Source organism: Monodelphis domestica, chromosome 7, assembly GCF_027887165.1.
Source record: "Monodelphis domestica isolate mMonDom1 chromosome 7, mMonDom1.pri, whole genome shotgun sequence".
In the NCBI taxonomy this organism is placed as follows: domain Eukaryota; kingdom Metazoa; phylum Chordata; class Mammalia; order Didelphimorphia; family Didelphidae; genus Monodelphis; species Monodelphis domestica.
The window spans coordinates 195,963,173-195,982,323 of record NC_077233.1 but is presented as its reverse complement, the minus strand read 5'-3'; the positions used below and the strand labels follow the sequence as shown (position 1 = coordinate 195,982,323).

At 37.6% G+C, this 19,151-nt stretch overlaps 1 protein-coding gene across 1 annotated transcript in view; it reads right to left on the bottom strand.

The window, feature by feature from the left end:
- The window catches only part of FXN (frataxin), a 31,830-nt gene extending 13,283 nt beyond the window's left edge, over positions 1 to 18,547 (bottom strand). The window contains exons 1-4 of the mRNA XM_007498578.3: positions 18,289 to 18,547; positions 15,432 to 16,912; positions 10,277 to 10,377; positions 8,172 to 8,292 (exon numbers count right to left, since the gene is read on the bottom strand). Coding sequence (XP_007498640.1) covers positions 8,172 to 8,292; positions 10,277 to 10,377; positions 15,432 to 15,617 — 408 coding nt within the window. The 5' untranslated portion in view covers positions 15,618 to 16,912; positions 18,289 to 18,547. The remainder of the gene's footprint in view (positions 1 to 8,171; positions 8,293 to 10,276; positions 10,378 to 15,431; positions 16,913 to 18,288) is intronic.
- Positions 18,548 to 19,151: the final 604 nt, after the last annotated feature.

Sequence of the window (19,151 nt, the reverse complement as noted above, 5' to 3'; positions counted from 1 at the left end):
GTGGGGAGGACCTGGGTTCAAACTGGACCTCAGGCACTATGGAAGTCACTTAAGTCCATTTACACAGCCTTTACTGCTCTTCTGTCCAATAACTGATATTAATACAGAAGGTAAGGGTTAAGGGGGAAAAAAAAGGCCAACTGGCTCAAGAGAAAAAATGAGAAAATATACTTCTTTGCACAAGTGCATTATGGGTATGGAACACTGCATAAAATGTGAGACTTGAGTGATATGTTGGTCAGTTTTGCTAAAATGCTTTTTTTCTTCTTATTTTATTCATTGTAGAAAGGATGGTTCCTTGGTAGGGGAGTAGAAAGGTTCTATCAAGAAATGAAAGTGATATAAAGAGTTATCAACACAAATTTTTGGAAAGGATGTTCAACTATTTCCTCTTACCACTTGGGGAAAAGTATTTTAATAAGTTTTGGGTTAAAATTCTTCTAAATCCATAGATTTTTAGGTCCAGGGACATTTGGGGAAAGCTAAGAAATTTTGGCAATGACTCTGTCAGATAAACACTGGGGGAGTAGCTATCAAAGAAAGCAAACCAACACAGCAGTGGTTCCCATTTCTTGGGCCATGATTAAAAAACATTCATTTAAAAGTATAATTGATCTTACAGTAACTGCTTTTCCTAATTTTGCATTTTATCAAGCAACAGATAATACTAATATAGCACTTATCATGTGGATAAAGGAGTCAGGGAAATTTTTTGACATTGATATTAGGGAAAAAATTTAAGTACCAATGCATTAATAGATACATATCCCTTGCATTCAACTCTCAATTACAGTTCACTAACATATTGCTATTTGTAGTAAATAATTATAAATCTTTCCAGTACATGTGTTTGTAATTTGAAGCCCTCATAAAAAAGAAGTCAAAAGGAAAGAAAAGAAGGCCATTATTAGTTCACTAAGGCATCTTGATATTTGAGCTGCTTATAAGGACACCTCCAGCAAGGCATGCTACTCCAACATGCTGGCCAATTGGAAGAAGAATTGTTTATGTGGGCACAGAAATAAGAATGATTGTTATGAAATAAGTAATTTGTGGCAGTCATACATGAGCCAGTACGCCCCACATCAATTGCCTGGGCCAAAAAAACCACAACTACAAACAGCCCAGTCCAGTCCCCAAATTACATTAATAATAGAAAAGATGTGAGATTCCAACTTAGTAAATAGAGGACCATACTAACATGCAGATATTCATTCACTATCCAATCTTATACGAGGCTAGGTCTTCTCTGGGGAAAAAAAAATCAAAAGAAAAATTGAGGTCCAGTGACATTCTATATGGGTGTGTCAGTGTTAGAGCTCTCATGGGAAAGTTAGCTAAGCAAAGGACTTCAGGGTTTTTTCAGTGTGTATACAAATTTTCTGGCTCTATAGTAGTTTAGCCAAAACTCAATTATTCACATTAATTAGAGAGAAAACACTAGCAAAGGTAATACTTTCCTTTGATCAGAAGTCTCATAGTTCAAGTGCAGGAAATGACACATGTAAAATAATCCTCAAAATAATCTGGTGCAGAAAACTGGAAGTTGACTATAATTCTTTACTAATACCTATGTGTTCAAGGTTTTTGACTGAGCTATCTGGATAACTGCATTAATTTTAATTTCAGCCTGCATTATCTAGATTATTCTTTGCTTGGTCAGGGACAACCTAAGACTGACATATCATTAGCTGTATTTATATTTCAAGATGTGAGATTATAGGAAATTCTGGGAAATACCAAGGACTTCTGGGGATTGAAGTCTAGGGTTCAAATCTCCATTTTACAGAATTCGCATCTTCAATCTCTTCTTCTTCTAACCCATACTTCATACTGTAACCAACTCATATTCTCCTTTATTTGAAAATCTCTAGTAGCTCTCATCTGCCTAATAAGCAAAGTTAAAACTCCTTTTCATTGCATTCAAGGCCCTCTATAACTTGGCTCTATTATTTTATCTTTATTTCATTCTTCCCTACATGTTTTACCAACCAAAATGGACTGTTCTGTTGGGTCTTCCAGATATCACCTATGCAGGGATTTTGCAGATGCAGGTCATCTCTACCTTTAAGGGTATTCTTCATCCATTGTTCATCTGTCTGTTGAAACTCAACTCAAACACCACTTCTATTAAACATTCTTCCCCTTCTAATTTCACGTAGCATTGTTTTTCACTATTCCAATGTATTTACTGTATATTAGTTATCTGTGTCGATACATACCCCTACAATATTGTAAGCTTCAAAATGGCAGGGATTGTATTTTATCCAAATTTTGTAGTTCTGAGCAGAGTAGAAGTTTAATAAATGTGAAGAAGTTAAATCTAATAAGATCTAATAAGGAATTTACACTTTGCAATTTAAAATAATAATAATTTTACATTCCCCCCCCCCCCCCCCCAAGAGGTTGGTTGTTAGATGACCTGTTCTTTGGTCCATTTTTGAAGCTTTTTAAGTTTAGGTAAGGAATATCAGAGCGTCTACTCTCCTAAACTATCTTCTGGAAAATCAAGGTACCTCAAACCATAATGAAATTCTGAAGATGAGTTTCACTGGAAGATTATTACTATTAAAGCTCTTCAAATCATCATCATCATCATCACTACTATTATTTACATAGTGCCTACTATGTGCCAGGCATTGTTTCAAGCACTTTACAAATATTATCTCACTTGATTATCACAACAATCTTGGGGGTGGGTACTGTGATTATTTTACAGTTGAGGAAACTGAGGTAAATAGAGGTAAAGTGATTGGTTCAAGGTCATGCAATGGGTCTAAAGTCACATTTGAACTCAAGTCTTTTTGACTCTGGGCCCATCAATCCATCTACTGATCACCACCTAGCTGTTTCTAGGTGCAAAGTACTAGAAAATAAGGAGGAGTATGGCTAAACAAATTATGGTATTTGAATGTAATAGAAGACTTGTATGAACTGATAGAGAAATAAGCCAGTAGAACCAGGAGAATAAGTTATATAATTAACAACACTGTAAAAACAAAGAACTCTGAATTCTCAAAAGTGCAGTGACCAATCAGGATTTTAGAGGATTGATGATGAGGTATGCTACTCACCTCCTGTCAGAGAGGGAATGGATTCAGAGTATAGAATGAGACAAGTATTTTTGGATATGACCAATGCAGAAATCTATTTTGTTTGACTATACATATTTGTTAAAATAAAAAATGATAAAGAAACAAATAAATAAATAAAGGCTTTTGGTATGAGTTCACCAGAAGAAAAAGACCTTACACACAGGAATTGTGTTCTTTGACAAAGTTTTTTTTTGTTACCAAGGTTGTCTTTTTTTCCCCACACAGAGGTTGAGAGGTGAGGGGAGCTAGTAACAGTGTTGTTGAAAATAAAAAAAGAAAAAAACAAGGATTTTTTTTAAAAGCATTTTTTTAAATGCATGGAAAATAACAGAAAGAAATTCAGAAGGTAACATAAGCAAGATTACTCTGAAAGTAACAAATTGAATTTATTATTTATTTTTAAATAAGTAAGCTGTAACACAGAATTATGGTTTTTTCCATATGTGTATATGTGTTAAATACACATATATAGAAATCTTCTCTTGTTCTACTCTGTATATTAAACTCTTCTTTTGGGAAGGTGTTTATGGAGTTCAGAAAAAAATTGTTTTAAAGAATTAAAAAAATTTTAAGAGAGATGAAATTTGGTAAAGTGCAAAGAACACTGAACTTGGAAACATGGGACCCACATTCAAATGCCAGCTTTGCCATCCATTATTTGTATAATCTTGAATAGGTCACTTTTCCACCATGGGTTTTAATTCCCTCATCTATCAAATGCAGTTAGAATAGTTAATCTCTAAATTCTCTTTCAGTTCTAAATCTACAATTCTATTAACCAATCAATAAACATTTATTAATGACTGGCTATGTGCCAGGCACTATATTAAATGCTGGGTTTACAAAGAAAATGCAAAAACAATCCCTAAAAGGGCTTATATTCTAATGGGGGTAGATCATGTGTATATAAATGGGTATATATAAGGTACAGAATATTTCCCAGTTTTATTTTGCTGAGGTTTCTTTGAATCCATAAAACCTGTCCCCAAACTCTTATTTTCAAAGATATCTTCCATTGCTGACCCCAGCTATTAATTAACACCCTTACCCAGTATTCTCAAAGGATACATATACTCAGTTAATAGCCTAGTTATTTAATATTTAATAATGTATTCCTGCAAAACCATCATAAAACTATTTCCTTTGTGTGGTGGTCAGTCTCCTTAGTTAGCCTATGAAGCTCTTGGGGGCACGACTGTCCATGTCTATCATGTCACTGGTATCTATACTGCTCCCCACAGCTCAGACCATAGTTCCTGGTGGGTGTGGGGTGGGAAGGGACACAGTAGGGGGAGGTACTCATTAAATGTTGTTTGTACACCTGAGATCATCTTCAAAAAGATGCTTATCATAAATAATTCCAGAGTTTAAACCAAAATGCCTGCTTCATGGTATTAATTAACTGCTGTCAAGAGAATTAAGCTTGAGAGGGGATTTTCTCTTTGCTCAATGGGGAGTTAGTGCTAAACAATAATTAAAAAGGTCACAAGCCTGAAGGAACCCTTTCCTAAGTATGACACCTAGTGGTTTGTCAATGCCATTTAATAAATACTCAAATCTAAGCTGCTGTCTCCACCCAATTCAAGGCATTACTAACAGCAACAAACATCTATTAAACACCTGCTGCATGCAGAGAAATATACAAGGTATAGGGGAAATGGGAATTTTAGATGAGGAATAATTTGTGACCTCATAGGGATTCTAGTCCAGGAGAATATTATTAAATGAGGCAGGGGACCGAGAGCTGAATAAAATTAAGGGATAGGGGGAGGCTGAGGTGGAAGTTTTCCTTTTCATTCAATAGAGGCTCCTTTTCTAGGTACAGAACTGTGGTTTAATCAGTGTAGAAAATCTCAGAGTCCTAACTATGTGACCTTGGGCAACTCACTTAACCCCGCTGCCCTGCCCTTACCACTCTTCTGCCTTGGAACCATTATACAGTAGTGATTCTAAGGTGGAAGGTGAGGGTTAAAAAAAAATCCCAGAGAGAAAATGTGTATCTTATAGTTTCAGAGGAGTTTTTACCCTGGGATCTGAGAATTTTTTTCTTTGATATTTTGGCAACTATATTCCAATGTATTTGGTTTACTTTTCAATCTTTTGTACTTTGTTTTCTGCACCAGAGACATGAAGTCCATGACATAAAAAAGGTTAAGTACTCCTCTCTTAGTGAGTTGCTTTAAAGCTCCAAGAGTTGAAGTGATCTGCCCAGAGTCGCCCAGCTAGTTAGTACCTGTGAGAGATGAGACTTGAATCCAGGTATCATTGATTCTCAAGCTGGCTCCCTATCCACTATGAAGCAGGGGGTGCCACAGTGAATAGAGCCTAGATCTGCCCTAAGAGACTTACTTGCTGTTTGATCCTGGGGAAGCCACTCAGTAAGGAAACTGCCTCAGTTTTACTTAGCAAGAAAATGATAACAGGTGCTACCTTGCGGGGCTGTTGTGAGGAGCAAATGAGATAATATTTCTAAAGCACTTTGTAAAAAATTAAAGCACTATATATAAATGGTAGCTGTTATGCTGTACTGCTTCAATATAGTTCCTATACTAGATAGGATGTGAAAATACAATCGATAAGTAAAAATAATATGGCAGTTTGAAGAGGGAGACATCACTTATGGTTGAAGTGAGAAATCAAGAAAGGCTTCATGGAGGAACTGCATTTGAATTATGACATAGGGAACCAGGAAGTTGTAAGCCTGCAACATCAAGACTTTTGGACCAACCTGAATATTTAGAAGTGATTTGCTGACTTCTTTCCTTCAAAGCTCCTAAGGGTGTTGGCCAGCCAAACTTTTTTTTTAAAAATTAATTCACTTTTTAATTTCTTCTCTAATGTTTCTATATAGCATTGGAGGTGATCCTGAATTCTTGAAGGTCATGCCAGTGAACAGAAGTTGTCAGGTCCAACCAAGCTCCAAAACCTTTGCTTAGGACCCTGGCAACAGGGATATATTATTCAAGAATCAGCTTGACTAAGTTTAAACAAAACAAAAAACAACTTAGCAAGATGGATACTAGGGGACAGATTTTTTTTCGGCCATTACTACTAGCTAAGATGGTCTACTAAGGCACAGAGGGATTGGGAGATGCACTGGCAGAAAGAATCTATACCAAAGGTTAATAAACTAAGAAATCTAGACTTCTGCCTGTTTTTACATGGCCTACAAGTTAAGAATGGTTTTTACATTTTTAAATAGCTTTGCTCTGTTTATTCCATTATTATTATATTGCATTTTTCATTGGTGTGGACTTAAAACCAATGAAAAAAATGAATCCTTTAAAAATGTTTTGGGTTGTTTTTAAAAAGTCCACCCTTCTTTGTGGAAAGAGACTGGTAGACAAATATATAAAATCAGGATTCTTTTTTACTCACCTAGTCTAGCAGTTATTTCCAAAACTGGCTTAGTATAAAGGTTTACAAATTTAACAAGGAATTTCAAAACACAAATCTTAGAATGGGAAAGGAATAGCACTGAAAACATTTATTCATCAACTGGTTCCAGGGGAAGCACTCAAAAGAGCTGCTTAGTCAATCAGGAGGTGGACAAGAATTTTTTCCTTTTGTGTACTCTCCCATATTCCAGACAAACTGGGCCATTTGCACAATACTGAGTTAGTTCTAAAAAAATGATTATAAAAGCCAACAGACAGCAAGAACCCTTTCCCAAATTTCTTTAAAAAAAAAACAAAACAACAAACCCAAACCTTCTTGCTTTAGTATCAATTCCCTCCCCCCCCCACCCCCCTTTTTAAACTCTTAGCTTCTGCCTCAGAATCAATATTAAGTATCAGTTCCAAGGCAGAAGAGTGGTAAGGGATAGGCAATTGGGGTGAGGTGATTTGCCTAGGGTCACACAAGTAGGAAGTGTCAGAGGCCACATTTGAACCCAGGACCTCCTGACTTCTGCCTCCCATTTGGCCTGGTGCTCTATCCACTATGATACCTAGTTGCCCCAAGTTCCTCAAATTTCAAATCTTATCTCCTGACTGGGCTTCTTGAGAGGCTATGCTGTACACCTGGAATGGATTGTATCTTCCTCTCCATCTTTTAGAAGTCTGAGATACCTCTGAGGCTCAGCTCATATTCCATCTCCTCCATGAAGTCTCAAAGTCTTCCTGGTTCTTCCTGTTCTCCCCCTCCTCAAATAATCATGCATTCATTTATCTGAGTATCTGTTGTAAACTCTAGCAAAATATAAGCTCCTAGGGAACAGATGAGGTTTTTTTCTGTGGTTGTTTTATATTCCTTTGCACACAGAAGACACTTAATTAATGCTTGCTAGATTGAATCACAAGCATAGCCTTAATTTTTAACAGGCAGACTCTGAGGCTTAGTTCTGTCACTTAGCAGAAACTTTATAAAGACTTGTTGACTTTTATTCTGCTACGTAAGAGGACTGTTGGACTACTGATAATTCCTTGGCTATGACATGAGAAGTCCTCCCAAAATCCAATGTTCCTAGCTGAGGCCTTCTTAGGCTTCTTGTTCTTTTTCACAAAATTTCCCAGGGAGATGTCTGTTCTCTTTACAGCCCTGGGCCAATTATATAAAAGGATTCACTGTGAAGTGGCTACTGGTAGAAAGAACTCTAGATCTGTGGTAAGAGGGTCTGGGTACAAAATTTGGTTCTGCTGCTTACTTCTTGGGTGACAGCCTTAAGCAAATCATCTGACCTCTCTGGGACTCACATGTAAAAAGAAGAGGGAGGCCCAGGATGACCTTTAAGGGCCCTTGCTGCTCACCATCTATGATCTTTTTTTTTTTTTAAATAAAAACCCTTACTTTCTGTCTTGGAGTCAATGCTGTGTATTGGCTCCAAGGCAGAAGAGTGGTAAGGGCTAGGCAATTGGGGTGAGGTGACTTGCCCAGGGTCACACAGCTGGGAAGTGGCTGAGGCCAGATTTGAACCTAGGACCTCCCATCTCTAGGCCTGGCTCTCAATCCACTGAGCTACCCAGCTGCCCCCTCACCATCTATGATCTTATGTCTTACTTATTGAAGCTACTGAGGGAGGCTTCTTTCTCTCAATGTTCTAATGGGTCAGAAAAATTAAAGTAATAATAGAAATACCCCCAAAGAAACATCGTAATCCTTAGATGTGAAAGGCTTGTCTCCGAGATCTTCAAAAAAATCTGCCAAGGAGTCCAGTGTTTCCTCTGCAAGTTTTTCATAAGTAGTTTCATCCAGTGAACTGTAACGATATCAGAAAGCAGCAGCATAGAGTTAGCAAAACTTACTTTACTCAATGTTAGCATAATTTTTAAACAATAAGAAAACTCCCCTCTCCTAATAACACAACGTGACTATATAATCTCTGAAGTAAAAAATCCTGTGATTCTATGAAGTCAAAACAGTCCTGAAGACCAAGAAAGCTGGATGAAACCAAAACTTTTTAAGGTGGGATATTGTTGGGGCACTCATGCTTTATACAGGACTTGGATATGATATCCTTTGAGTTTTCTTCAAACTCTAAGACTATGATTCTATATGGGCACAATCCTTTTCATTTTCAAAATAACTCTAGAAGCTGGAGGAGAGGGAAAGAGACTTTGGAAATCATAAAAATCTTCCAAATCCACCTTCCTAATCCTTATGTTGTTGTTCATTTTTGCTGTAGAGCAATTTTTTAAAACCTAAACTCCCAAATCACATACTCATATATACATGTGATAAGTGATGTCATATGTTTTGCTTTTGCATTTCTACTCCCATAGTTCTTTCTCTCAATGTGGTTAGTGCTCTTTCCCATAAGTCCTTCAGGAGTGTCCTGACTTGCTGCATTGCTACTAATAGCAAAGTCCATTAAACTGGATTGTTTCACAATGTTTTACTTTCTGTGTACAATGTTCTCCTGGTTCTGCTCATTTCAGGAAAGCATTTTCTTCCTTCCTTTCTTTTTAAGGAATTTGTTATACTTTATTATTCACATTTGTGATAAGAATTTTGCTTTTTTATTCCATTTATTTTCAGTACAGGGGAAGGAGAGGAAGGAGGGAGAAAAAACAGATTTCTATTGATTGAAAAAAATTGTATTAAAGAAACAAGTATTTCAATTCCTAACTAAGGCTAATCTCTCATCTCCTAAAATTATTCACTTTTTTTAGGAAAGCATTTTCTTAAAGGAAATTTGTGCATCTGAAATACATACATATGTATATCCATGCCCCCAAGCTTGTGCTCAAAGATGAGAAAATGCACCCTCCTTGATGCTTAGCAGGGAGGCAAGACAGATTGTATGGGTGTCAGAACCTGTTGTACTAATTAGTTTTGTTGAATTTTTTCTTCTTCTCTCTGTTAGGAGGAATGGCTTATTGGGGAGAGGGCAGGGCAGGGTTTTAGTTTAAAAGGATGATGTTAAAAACAAAATATACCAATAAAGTTTTAGTCAAATCATAATCAAACAAAATTCTCTTGGGATTGCATATTGATTTTTAAAATTAAGGTTTTTTTTGATAGCTTTTGATTTAATATCACTTACATTTTCCAGTATATCTTTTCTCCCTTCCTCTCCCAGAAAGTCATCCCTTATTAGAAAGAACCAATGATTTAAAATTATCTTTCCTTGACCTGTTTTCCAGGTCAGTTTTTTTTTGAAATTAGATATCTCACATGTTCTTCTAATTTTTCAATGTTTATTCTTATATTTCATGTTGTCTCACTGAATCACTGAACTCTGTTTCATTGTATTTTTTTCTGAGAGTCTATTACTTTGGTCATATTTTCCACCCTTCTGTTCTAAGTAGGTTACTCTCCTCCCGATTTTTTCCTTAAGTGCTCTAATTTCATTTAAAAAAATGTCTTGTTTCATTTCTCTTCCATCTTCCTTGTAGTTCTTATGAATATTTCATTCTTTTTCTTTGAGGTTCTACTTGTACCTATTATGGAGTTATTTCCTAGGCTTTTCTTAATCCACTGTATAGTTCCACTGTGTTTGGAATTTAATTTTTTGTTCACTTTGTGACTCTAGCCTTGCTTTAAATGGGACTTTGGATCAGGGCCAGGTTCTACCCCCTCTACATATCCTAAGTCTGGCTGTTCTTACTGATGCCCTGACACAGTTCAGGATACAGTCCAGGGGAAGACTAAAGAATACTATCTTAATGATAGTGATGCCATTGAATTGGTGCTCCAGATCAGTTGGATAAAAAATGGGAAGCATTGATAATGTAACTTACTTTTTGTCACCCAAAGTTCCCGATTTCCTCAAATTCAGCAAAAGAACGCTCTGCTTTTTGACCTTTGGAATCTGGCCTCTGAAGCCTTGGAACTGAGAATTCTAAAAGATAAAGATAATTATTACTCTTTTTCTGGATATATTTAAGTCACACCAAACACTATTACAGAACTATTGCCATCCTACTTATTAAGTGTTAAGAAATATAGGATAATGTTTTTTAGGAAACAATATTGTACTCACATACAATTTATTATTATTATTTTTTACATTATTATCAAGAGGAAAGAAAAGTAGCTTGACATAGTGCATACAGTATTGGCCTCTTAGCTAGGGTGACCTGGGATTGAATCCCAGTTCTGGTCCATAATTGCTGTGTGATTGAGTAAATCACTTAATCCTAACCAACCTTCTAAGATGAGAAATTGAATAGAAAGTGTCACTATATATTGGAAGAGGGAATTTCCTCTTCCAAGAGTTCCTTATACTACTGAAGTCACAGCTCCAGTTTCTGTGTCCTATTACCAAAACAGATAAACTTTAGTAAGACTGAAAAAATACCCTATCATAATACAAGATACAATATGAAATTGTAGTAAAACATTTACAAATTTAAGAAGATGAAGGGATTAGTTCCAGTTGGAGGAGAATCAAAGAAAACTTCATGGAGATGGCAGTTCTTATTCTATGCATCATGGAATTTGAGAAAGGTATTAACAAGCTAGATTGGATCCAGAAGAAAAGGATAATAATGGTGAGGGGATGGGCTGAAGAAATTAAGGTTGTTTAGCCTGAAAAAGAAGAGAGAATTTAGCACTTCTTCAAATATTCAGTTATATTTTACGGAAAAGGAATTAGATTTGTTCTCCTAGGCCCTAAAAGGCAGAAATAGAACAATGGGTAAAAATCATAGAGTTCAATATAAGGGAAAGCTTATTAGTGATAAGAGATACAGGTTCTTTCAGGAAGCATTAAGTATCTCATCAATGGAGGCCTTTAAGGGAAGGTTAAATGACCTCTTGTCAATGATGAAAAAGAAAAGGCAAACAATCTAGTAATCTTGGGTAAATCATTTAACCTGAGACAGTTTCCTTATTTGGAAATACAAATATTAATAAATAGCCTTTGTAGAGTGTTTTAAGTTTTATAATTCTCTTTACATAAATTATGCCACTTGATACTCACAAAAACCCTGTGATTATGCATATTATTATTATCCCTGGTTCTACAGATGAAGAAATTGAGGCTGAGAGAAAAATGACTTGTCCAAGTCATATAGCTACTAAGTGTCTGAGGTGGGATTTGAACTTGGGCCACCCTCATACTGAAATCTAGTGCTCTATTTAGCTATCCCTTAGTGCTACCTTACTCAGTGTGTTTTTAGAGGAAAATGTTTTATAAACTATAAAGCAGTATATATAGAAACACAGGCTACCTTTAATGTTATTTATATATATTTATAATGTTAATTGTGATCACTAGAGACTTCACTTTTGCTAAGATTTTAGGATTTTATTAGCCTATCTCTGGCATCTATGAACTTGTTTTAAAAAATATTTTGATGCCTACATTTCAATAAAATTGATTTCCTTTGTAATATTATGTACTTTGTTTTGTGCATTTTAAACATTATTCTAAGAAGAGGCTCCATAGACCAACAGACTGGCAGAGGGATTCACGACACAAAAAGAGGGATCTATTTATTTTCTTGTAAATTTTTTCCCAATAGTCTTTTTAAAAAGTCACTGTAAATACATGCAAAATACTCTTCAGAAATGGTAATGTGACAAAGTAGTGGTTTTAGAGACTGCTCCTAAGACTTAAAAGGTCCATGATTAAGCTGGGATACTTTGGTGGCTTTGTGGACAGAGCCCTGGGTCTGGCATCTGGAAGACATGAATTCAATCTAATCTCAGACACTTACTGTGTGACCCTGGCAAGTCACTTTTAACCACTGTGTGCCTTAGTTTCTTCACAGGTCACTTAGCCTCCATGTACCTCAGTTCCTCATCTTTAGAATGGGAATAATGAGCACCCTGTGAGGATCAAATGAGATCAGATTTGTCAAGCACTTAGCACAGCACATAGCAGAAGCTATATGAATGCTCATTTCTCTCATTTCCTCTTCACCTGGGTTAAACTTTCTGAGCTTTATTTTCTTCCTCTGTGAAATAAACTCATAAGATTGTCATGAAGATCAAATGGGATAATAGAGTATCCAGGTTTTGCAAACTTTAAAGTGACATATGTAAATAAAATGCCAGTTATTATTAATTTAATAAAAATGAGGGAGATAAAGTAGAAAAAAACTTAAATGCTCGGGGCAGATACAGAAAAACATACTTAATTCAATGCACATTTATTAAGCATCTCTGTGTGATACGTTGTTAGACACTTACAGTTACTAAGTGCTTTTTGTGACAACTGCAGCAGGCTTTTGGTTGAAAGTTTTGCTGAAATGCTTTATTTTTCTTGTTTTCTTTTCTTTCTTTTTTAACTCACAAAAGAAGGCCTGGGAAAGGGAGGAATAAAAAAGGTAGGGAAGATGGTAGAACAAATACATAACCATCTCCAGCCTGGAAGTTATTTTATTGTTGTTGTCCATTTGTGTCTCTTTATACCCCAGAAGGGGTTTTCTTGGCAAAGTTACTGGAATGGTTTCCCATTTCTTTCTCCAGTGGATTAAAGTAACAGAAATTAAGTGATTTTCCCAGGGTCACATAACTAGCAAGTATCTGAGGCTGGATTTGAACTTGGATTTTACTGACTCCAGGCCTGGTGTTCTATCTACACTGAACCACTTAGCTGCCTCAAAGAAGTTATTTGCCAACCCATAAATATTTTAAGTAGAGGCATCATGGTGTAATTGTTACAAAGCAGGTAAGCCTCAGATTCAAGCCCTAACTAGCACATAGTAGTTGTACGACTATATTTAAACCATTTATCTGCTCAGTCTGCAGGGTAACCTAGCATTCTAATTCTGACAAGCTGCTACTTTGTATCAATGGACTCAGTATCTCCAATAGGACTGTGTTAGCCCAAATCTAATAGGACCCCAAATATAGTGCAATCTCAAGTATTTTGAAGGGTAACTCAGAAAGAGGAAATATCCATTTTGTTTTCTCCTTTAATACTACAACTGTTTCTTAACTAATAAATAATGCAGGCACTTTTATATTCGAAGTTTTTTCAAGGTCCTGAAAATAAGTTAAAGAAGTTTTAATGCAGACACTAAATAAATAACTGGTAAATGTTAAGAAATTATAAATACAAGAGCCTTGGTGTAAGAGCTATCAAAACCATAAACACTGGTGTTAGATCTATCCCCACCTCAATACAACGCATATGTGAAAGACCTTGCAACAACCCCTACATGAAGTTGCAACAATTTAGCCTAAATCTATTTTCAGCGTTCTCCTCAAGACACTTCCAGCACATTTGAACAATGTTGCATCGTGATTCATTTATGATGTAGTGATTATAAATAGATGTGCTAAAATGCATGCTGAGGTGCACAATACACAACTCATGGTTTCAAAGCTGGAAGTGCTCGATTATAGGAATATAGTACAAATGGAACTTTCAAAAGTACATATTGGGGGAGCAGCTGGGTTGCTCAGTGGATTGAGTCAGGCCCAGAGATGGGAGGTCCTGGGTTCAAATTTAACCTCAGACACTTCCTAGCTGTGTGACCCTGGGCAAGTCACTTAACCCCCATTGCCTATTGCCAATATCCAGTATTGATTCTAAGACAGAAGGTAGGGGTCCAAAAAAAAAAAAAAGTACACATGGGGGGAGGGGAGGAAAGTCCATTATTTGAGCTAATAGGTTAATTTCATATGCTGATGAAATCCTGGGTCTCTATCACAAAACAAATAACTTTAAATACGTGGGAAGTCACATTTTATAGAAAAAAAAATCAGAATTTATTCCACATCTCAGTAGATAAGACTCCCCAAAGTTGTGTAGTGAGGGTTCAAAGTTGTAATGATTAAGGATCCTGTGAAATAAAGCCTAGGAGGAAATGATCACACAAACATATTTGATTCAGCCAGGAGAAGTGAAGTTGAATTGACAACTTCATAATCACCCAATGAAAAATTTTATACTCATGCAATATTAGAGCTAAAAAGAGACTGACTTTAGAGATGATATATTTTAATCTTCTCTTTGTACAGAGGAGGAAGCTAAGGCCCAATCAATGACCCAGAATTTATTAAGGGAACAAATACAATATGTGTCAGATTCTGGAGAAATAAGAGAAAAAATGAAACCATCTCTGACCTCAAGCAGTTTACATTCTAGGGTAGCCAAGTAGGGAGGAGTTCTGGATCTAATTCAGGAAGTCTAGTTTCAAGTACTTACTAGCTGGGTGACCCTGGGCAAGTCACTCTGTAAAATGATAATAATAGCATCCTACCCAACCCTACCTGCCCACCCCACTGCTTATAATCGCAATATGTGAGTTATATTTATAAAGCTCTTTTGCAAAACTTAAAGCGCTATTTAAATGTTAACTGCATTACAAGATCCGGTCAGACACAGAAAAACAAAGGCCACTTAATACAATACAAACTTCAAGTGGCAGAGATGAGGAGGTCAAAACACTCCAGGAATGGTGGGGTAGGCACTGCAAAGCAGAGATGGTTGGAGTAAAATGTTAAAAGATAGAAATAGTAAGAAAGTAGTGGCTCTACAGTTTCTAAGTTTTAGAGAGAGAAGTTTGGAATGGCGGACAAATTCTAAGCTCTTCTGCACCTCCCAATTGTCAAAGAATGCGCATGTGCAGACCCAAACACCACCTCTCCCGCTCTCCGCCCGCCCCGCCCCTCCCCTCTCATTCCTTTGGCCCCGTGTCTACCCCTCCTCGGCCTCCGCCCCAGCCGTTTTCCAGGTTCGTTCTTCCCACTCCCCAGGTCCTGCCTCTCTCTCCCATAACCCAGTTCCCCCTTTCCGCTCCCCAGTTCCCCTTCTTGCTCCTCAGATCCCGCCCCTTCCGTTCTCCAGGTTCCCTTCCAATCCCAATTTCTCAGGCCCCGCCTCTTCCAGCTCTAGGTCCCGCCCCTCCCCTTCTTCTCATGCCCCGCCTTTCCCGCTCCCCGGCCCTCTCTTGCAGAGGCCCCAGCCATTGTATGATCCTTGGGTTGCACACTCACGAACTTTCCCGGTGACCAGGAAGCTACAGCTTCGGCCCCTGTTGCGAGGGCGGGGAGGCTGCAGAGCGGAGCGGTCCCAGGTCCCGACCCCGGCTGTTGCAACGTGTGCGGCTCGGCCCTGCAAGGCCTCCGCGGTACCGCCTGGGCCAGGAGGCCAGAAAACACTTCCAGCCTGGGCCTCCACATATTACTCGTGCCGTTCGCTGCGGGGCCGCAAGGCCTTGGGGAGTGTGGGAGCTGGCTCCTCCTCCTTTGTCTGCTCCCGATAAACCGCGCGAACCTTGGGCTTCACGCGCCTGCCTCCTGGTGGTGCAAGTCCGCAGCTTCCCTGCTGGCTTTTTCCAACCGGGACCTCTTGTAATCTTGGACTAGTAACTGGATGCTTAATTAATATCGTGTCCTTGGGTGAAGTCTTTGGATGTGGAAACCTGGTGCAAGTTCAACTTCTGACATATAATGTCTGTGCAACTGGTGGGCAAGTCACTTAACATTCAGTGTGATTCAGAGAACTCTGAAGACTTTAGGTTACAAAGCATGTGTTTATATCAGTGGAGGGAATTTCCTCTTGTAGCATTCCTTGTACTGATGAAATCTGTCCAAACTTTGGAGCTGGAAGGGACCATCTTCCAGTCCAACCCTTACTCGTGATGATGTTGATAATAATAACTAACATTAATATATCACTTACAATGTGCCAGGCACTAATTATCTCATTTGATCCTCCTAACATTCCTGAGAGATAGGCCTTAGTATCCCCATTTTAGAGATAATAATAATAATAACTAACATTTCTATGGGACTTACTATATGCCAAACATTGTACAAAGCACCTTATAAATATCTCATTTGAGCTGCTCTACACCCTTGGGAATTAGGTGCTATTATCCTCTTTTAACATAATAATAATGGCTAACAGTTACAAAGCACCATTGGCAGGAACCAGGAACTATGTTAATTTCTTTGCAGATATCTCATTTTATGCCCTCAACAACCCTGGAAGGAAGCTACTATTAGGCCCATTTTACAGACACTTACTAGGAATAACAATGACATTTATGTACCACTCACTAGGGGCAAGGTACTATGCTAAATGATTTACAATCTATCTCATTTGATCCTCACAGCAACCCTGGGAGATAGGTGCTCATATTATCTCCATTTTGCAGATGAGGAAAATAGAGACTTAAAGAGAAGTTGTGTCTTGCTTAGGGTTATATAGCTAGTATATGGCAAAGTCAGGATATAGGCAGGTCCTATTGTTATCACTATTTTATAGGAAGAAGCTGAGACTGAGAGCATTGACACAGCAAGTAAATGTATGAAGCAATATCAACCTTGTCTTCCATGTCCAATGATCTATACACTGTACCCCCAACTGGCTTCCTTTTACTGAGGAGGAATCTGAGGCCCAGAGAGAAGAAACAACTTGGGTAAGGTGATATAGATAATATCAAATAAGTATTCCAAAGGAGGGAAAGCTCCTAGAAAAGGAATAACATAAATAGCTTGTTTATATCACACTTTGAAAAGACATTTTCCTCTTATTTCTTTTTTATGATATGATATGATGAAAAGAGTTCTGTTCTTAGAGTCAGAGAACCTGGGTTCAAGCCTTTGAGACCAGAACCAAGACAACATTTACAAGGAAGGATAATAATCCTTGTTCTAAAGGTCTCACAGGCCAGGTCCCTAAAAATAGCAACTCACATTTATCTAGTACTTTGCATTTTATAAAAGGGCTTCCTCACAACCAACTGGTGAGGTGAGTAAAACAAGTTTTCTTTTCTTTTCTTTTTTCTTTTCTTTTTTTCCCCCCCAATTTTAAGGCCCAGACAGAATCAACTTTGGAAAGAATGCTGATTTTGGAATCAAAAGAGCTGAGTTTTGCATTTCAGTTATAGCATTTTTGTATATGTTGTATTCTCACTGCTGCATGGGAAACTTTCATCCTGTTCCCTTCTTTCATTGGTGACTTCCTTTGGAAGGATTCATTCCATGCATGCCTCACTCTTATCCAGGATTTTCTCTAGATTAACTTTTTTTTCCCCTCAACTACCAGATTACTCTGTTCTTCCATCCATCTCACTTTGCAGCACACATATATATCTCTTCCCCCATGAGAATGTAAACTCCCTTGGGGTAAGGACTGGCTCATTTGGTTTTATTTGTAACCCCAAGTTCTCAGCACAGTAATTGGCACATATTTAGAATTTAATAAATGCTCTCTAAGTCATTAATAAATGATTGTTGGAACAATGAATGAAATTTACAGTTACAGATAAACACTTTTAATTAGACCAAGGAAGCTCTAGTGACTTACTTAGCAAGGCTGCATAATGGGCACACAGTTAATATTTGTTGTCAATATTCAGTCAACAATAAGGCTTGAGACAAATGTATTTCTCTGGAATCTTAACAAATGGTCAAAACTGGATGAGGCCACATGGGCAATAGTACTTCCTCATCTGGGATACTTATTGCTCCAATGTATTACAGTAATACTCTAGGGTGGATGGATGGATCTTGGGAAGAGATTCTTTCTCATGTCTAGCTACCCTAGGAAAGAACAAACTAGGCAAAATGGTGAAGAAGGCAACATCCTTAGCTGCCTTCTTTCCACTAACTGTTCCTTTCTCCTCCTTCAAGGGTCCTTATCTTGTGAGTCTCCTTCAGCAGGTCAATTTATTGTAACCTGGCATTAGCTGATAAGGGTTTGAGGTTTTCTTGTGGTTTTTGAATTTTCTTTTTTTCAGAGGACTCTTAGTGAGTTAAATGCTAGGAAATGAGGTTGATACTTTTGGGTAAAGTCTTACCCAGCTTTCCTCACTCAAAGCCATATGCCATAAATAATATTTACCTGTAGAGGAGTCCCTGTCCTGCTCCAGATGTCTTTATTGCTGCTAAGAGTTTATCCTTCAAGAAAAGTGTGTTGGCTTTGGGGCCCCTTTGGTAGTCTCATCAGCTCAAGGAATGTTTAAAGAGGTATTGGTTTTTGACTTGATGCTCTTCTGGTTCCAGTTAAACTTCAGTCCTTATGAGGGGCTCTTTAGAACTGACAAGGCTGCTCACTTTTCTACAAATCAGACCAGCTCCTATTCAGGTTGAACTGCAAAGGACATTTCTGAAAACAAACAAACAAACAAAAAGAGCAGATCACTGGGATATATATCCTTGGAGTGCTCTAGAGGACCCCAAAGTATTTCCCTCAAGATTGAATATTTAGAGCAGTAAGAAACTGCAGAGGGCATTGAAACCACTTCCTTAATTTTTATTGGTGAGGAAAATGAGAAACTCAGTTGAACTGACATGTTCAGTCACATTGTTGAAAGTGAAATTCTTTAATTCAAATTCCAACACTCTACCCTTTATAGAATTCTTTATGATTTATAGTATACCTCACTGTATCACAGTGCTGATTGTGTTTATGATCTGAGATCAGCGAATAGAATTAAAATTGTGTCGTGTATTTCTAATATTTAGGTACCATTAAGAATTAAAATTAATTTATTTGAAGTAGTGTCTTGTCTGGCCCTTCAAAGTTGTGTAAAGGGCAGGGAAAGGAAGTGAATCACAGAAAGACCCCCAGCCAAAGATCTCCAGTAAACAGCCCGATCTCCTCTCCTGTCTCATTTTTTATAGTCTTCTTTCTCCACCTTGTGTGCTGGTCTGTCACATCTCAGAAGCCAATCAAAGTCTATATTTTGAGTGTTCCAGATCATG